General features: G+C 40.6%; 1 protein-coding gene across 1 annotated transcript; it reads left to right on the top strand.

The window, feature by feature from the left end:
• Nucleotides 1-376: 376 nt before the first annotated feature.
• C15H17orf67 (chromosome 15 C17orf67 homolog) lies at nt 377-4,388 on the top strand. Its single transcript, XM_009945965.1, has 3 exons — nt 377-431; nt 1,115-1,215; nt 4,272-4,388. The coding sequence occupies exons 1-3, from the start codon at nt 377-379 to the stop codon at nt 4,386-4,388; spliced, it is 273 nt and encodes a 90-aa protein (XP_009944267.1).
• Nucleotides 4,389-4,662: the final 274 nt, after the last annotated feature.

Here is a 4,662-nt window from a genome sequence, read left to right as displayed (position 1 = left end):
TTTGAGATTAACATTCAGTAATGGGCAATTGTTCCTTTTAAAAAACAATCGTTTACCTCAGGGACCTGAAACCATTGCTTGCTATGCTAAATGTAAGGTGATGTGTTTTATTTTCACAAATTTAAAATATTCAGTCTAACTCTGAAGCTGGAAAATGGTCTTCTATTTTCCCTCAGGAACAGAGTTATGCTGAGAATGTGTGAGCAGATAATAGCCCAATTCAAAACTTCAGGCCAGATGTCTTCAAACTCATGCTATCACTCAAATTAGTTAAAGCATAAACAAACATTTGTGACTGACGTAGCTACTTCAAATAGGCTAATGCCTCAGTCAGCGTTACTCATTTTGGAACAGACTGAGAGAAAGCAGAATCAAAATGAAGAAGTTAGTTGTGTTTCTCTCCTTTTTGGTCCTGATGACCACTTTTACAGGTAGGAGTTTATATAAAACGAACCTGTGTATGTATGTAGAGCTGCAGAGCACATTATAACAGCATTAGTTTGTCAACCTTGTATTTTAGTATCTTCATATTTCATTTTTAATACTTAATTATTTTTATATTGCAGGCTTTCCATGATTTGATTTTTAACAATCGTGCTATTGTATTCGATATTTTACTCTCTGCATTACCACACTGTAGTCATTTATCGTAAACCCAAAAACTTTAATTTTACTAGCTTACTATTTTCATGGGTTTTTACCAAGGTCCTGCAAGGTAAATGTTCAGTGCAATCTCTCCTTTGCAACAAACATCTAACTTGTGACTTTGAAAAATAACACTAAAAAGTAAAGCAACACAGAAAAGAACAAAGAATTGGAAGTTACTAATGTCAGTGGTTAGATGGTGCTGTTATGTTTTCTTATTTTACAGAGTAATGTGAATATGTAGGGTTTGCTTCATACTGGTAGAACTATGAAAAGCACAAGTATAAAAATGGTTTAAAATTCCACTCATATCTCCTGGAATGCAATATCCCCTGGGAAGGGGCTGTAATGAAAGAACACTTTGTATATAGACAAAAATCAGGTTTGGAGACATTTCATTTTACAACTGACAGGTAAAATATTAACTTTTTGGTAATTTCAGAACTAATTTCTGCTTTTCTGTCTTTAGACACTTCACCAATTTTGACTGAAAAAGATGCCAAACAGATTCTGAGAACTCGTCGTGAAGACAGACCGAGAAAAGCTGGTTTCCCTGATGAGCCAATGAGGGTTATTTATGATATTTATTTTTAAATTACATTAACTAAAAAAACAACCTAACACCAAAACCCCCAAAAAATTTGTGCTTAGTATTAAGTTTCTATAGATTTAATTCCAAGCAATATGTTATGAACATCACCTTTTTAAGCAGCTGAGTTGTTCCACGAATATTGAAAATACCCTTTACATTCTTTCAGTTGCTGTGAAGTAGCATTCTGAAAGTGCTGAGTATTGCTTAGGAAATGTATGCCTGCAGAATGTGGAAATTATTTATCATGGTTCAGAGATTCTGATTAAGTTATTGAGAAGAAAGTGGCTTTTCATTTGTAGAAATGTGGATTTCATCAGGTTATTCCTGAAAAACTAAATAACAGGAAACGTCTTCTGCTTGCAGTACATTCTGCACTCGGGGCAGAAAGGAGGTGTAGGTGTCAGTGGTCAGTGTGGAGATTGAGGTAGTTCTGAACTAGCTTTTAAATCACTTACTTTCATTCACTCACTCACGAATGCTACAGATAGGATGGTTTGTTATGATATTGCAGAAGGTTTTAGTTGCTAGCTTAATGCAACAGCATTGGGTTTGCATGCAATATTTACATTTCTTTATTTCTAAACCATATTACAACAAAAGAAAAAGTAAAAGAATTAAAAAGCCTTCTGTTCTACTTGCTTTGACAAGACGTAACATATAATCCTGCACTTCTCAAGAGGTACTTAAGGTATTTTAAAATTACTGCCTATTTCTTTCCAAAGTAAATAAACTGTGCTAAAATTACATGGTTCTGAAGAGGCAAAACCCACAGAAGCTAGAGAGCGCACAATGGGTTGTGCATGTGGGACAAATCCACGGGGCTCAGTTTAGCGGGGTGCTGAACACATCTGGACTCCGTAGGACATGAAGAGCGCTCCACACCTTGCAGGATTGAGCTCAGTGTGTGCCAGGGTTGTGGAGGCAGCTTGTGGTTTTCCCTTTCCAACGGTTACTGTACACCAACCAAAAAGAATCCACCTGGGTGTACGCCACTCCCGGTGCACGCACTTCTTTGTCAAGTGTGACGGCCACAACAGGTCGAAGCTGTCAGAAGAATATTGCACCAGGCTGGTTAACGGTCTCGTACAGTGACGACTGCACAACAGAGCCAAAAACCAGAAGGCATGGGCTTCGCTGCTGCCCACAACATTCACGATTGCGTGGGTTTCTAAGCTGTTAAATGAGCCTTGTAGTTTTGCAAATTATTGGGAACACAGCTCCCATCTATGCTCATGCTTAATATACCACCACGATTATATACCATGTCGTACAGTAAATATGACGTACATCAAATGCAAAATAAACGAAACAGTAGAGAATTTGGATTGAGTTAAATCCTGTATTACATGCATACCTACAACACTCTTAGTCAATGGTTTAGTTTTGGGTAGTCCTGCGAGGAGCAGGGAGTTGGACTCGGTGATCCTTATGGGGCCCTTCCAACGGGAGATATTCTGTGACTCTGTGACTCCGGGTGGGGAGCAGAGGAAGCTGGGGCTAGAGAGGTGCTCGGTTACTGGCGGCGGCTGCTCTGTCCTTGCCACTTTCCATCCTGCCACCATTAGTAGCAAACACTTGTTGAGAAATTCCAACCTCCTTTTTCTTTCTTTTTTCTATACAGCAATGCTGGCTTTGTGTAAGAAAACCCAAACACAGGAGTATTTGTTTTTCTCACTAAATGTTAAGGTTTTCAGTAGAAAAGGAAATACCTTCCGATAAAAAAACTGTCCCCCCTGCCATGTGGAACATGGGAGATTTTCCCTTGTGAATGCAGGTGCATGGCTGCTGTATCCCTGTGCACGGTTCCACCATGGAGAAAAACGGATTTTGTATGGATTTTTTTGTAGCAGAATGAAATGAATGCTGGGATGAACCCACCTCTGTTGATCTATTTTATGCAAAAGCTGTTTGTACTAGGCCAGATCATGCTGAGATGGGGACTTTAATTTGCAATTCTTTGTGACACTGTTTGGCTTCCACAGTGCTGCCTCAATCAAAAAGCCTGTTCAGTTACAGACAGAAAGATCTGCCATCTTTGATTATTTTAAAAATGTCATTTATGTTATCAGCAAGTTTTAATCTTACTTTGACCGAGACCCTGCCTTTTCTCATGTGGCGTCTTCTCAGTCATATGTCCTGTTTTCCACAAGTCCCTCACGCAGTCTCACAGAGGGGTTTGAGCCAAGGCTCCCTGTGCTGCGAAGACAAAAAGCGCCGTAAAAGGCAGGACACTAATGCTTCCTGCTGGCAGGCAGCGTACCCACCCCCTGGTCAGCACCGAGAGCAGAGAACTGGACCACAGCAGGAAAACTTGGCCGGCACAAAAGGTTTACGCTACAGCTTCCATTCCTACAAAGCCTGCTGTGCAAAGTGATGGGGGTATGTTTTGAAAAAAATCTACCTAGCGTTCACAAAGCTTATGAGGCCACAGGCACTGGGACCGTAAGTTTTTAGAAGCAGATTTTGTTCCTGCTGGAGGTCAAGTTTTTGCACACAGCCTGCTCTAGTTTGGTACCGTGCTGCTTGCACCACCCCCCCTATAAATTAATATGGGAAATGCGCATTGGTTTGTGTACCACAGAAATCAGCACTGGTGCGTGGTACTTACTAGAACTCTTCCGAGTACTGCCCCGTGATGCTATAAGGGGCTAATGTTTTTTAATCAGCAGGAATCAATTTTCAGAAGAGGCTGCAACAGACCTATCTGGCAGAATCCTTCTGTACCCTCAGGACCAACAGAGGCTTCTGTGTCACTGTGCAAATAAGAAATATGTATGCAGAATTCCTAATTTACGAGTATTGTTGTAAAATTCTTGCTCAGCACCTTTACCGATCTGGGTGGTGATGCCTTTCGTTAAATATTGCTAGGTTGAAGCAAGCTGACCAGCAACACCATTTCACTATATTTGATAATTTTAAGGAATAAATTAATTGCTCTGACGTAAGCTGTAAAATTCTCCCAGTTCATTGGCCTGACATCAGACCTGAGTGACTGTGTAATTAAATTACTTTTTTTTTTTTTTTTTTTTAATAGGAGTATATGCTTTACCTCCAGCGCTTGGAGCAGAGATCAGAAGAACAATTCCTTGAACACTGGTTGAATCCACACTGTTTCCCACACTGCAACAGGGATTTAGTGCATCCAATCTAATGGTTTCGCCGACCCTGCGATCGGTACACATATTTCTTTTACAGTGTGTATTTCTTTCCTCGTAATAAAAGGCAGAGCCACAAACTGGACGAGGAGAGAATAACCGATGGCTGGAGGAAGTACCTTGTGCCGAAAGGCGTCTGGCAACAGAGCAGTGGCAGAGAGCCTAAGCGTCCTAGGCGTCGACTGTGTCACCGTAGCTGTGTTGATGTTCATAAAACATGTGGTTATGCGTTTCCCTGCTATATGGGTATAAGCTGGTGACTGCACAACA

Source organism: Leptosomus discolor, chromosome 15 (assembly GCF_034619465.1).
Source record: "Leptosomus discolor isolate bLepDis1 chromosome 15, bLepDis1.hap2, whole genome shotgun sequence".
In the NCBI taxonomy this organism is placed as follows: Eukaryota; Metazoa; Chordata; class Aves; order Leptosomiformes; family Leptosomidae; genus Leptosomus; species Leptosomus discolor.
Note: the sequence above shows the minus strand (reverse complement) of the source record. Positions and strands in the feature narration are given on the sequence as shown.

What these genes read in the sequence shown, in the direction of transcription:
- C15H17orf67 (XM_009945965.1), top strand. Translation starts at nt 377, where the DNA reads ATGAAGAAGTTAGTTGTGTTTCTCTCCTTTTTGGTCCTGATGACCACT. An exon ending in CCTGATGACCACTTTTACAG is followed by an intron (nt 432 to 1,114) that starts GTAGGAGTTTAT and finishes TTCTGTCTTTAG; the next exon opens with ACACTTCACCAATTTTGACT. An exon ending in TCCCTGATGAGCCAATGAGG is followed by an intron (nt 1,216 to 4,271) that starts GTTATTTATGAT and finishes TTTTTTTAATAG; the next exon opens with GAGTATATGCTTTACCTCCA.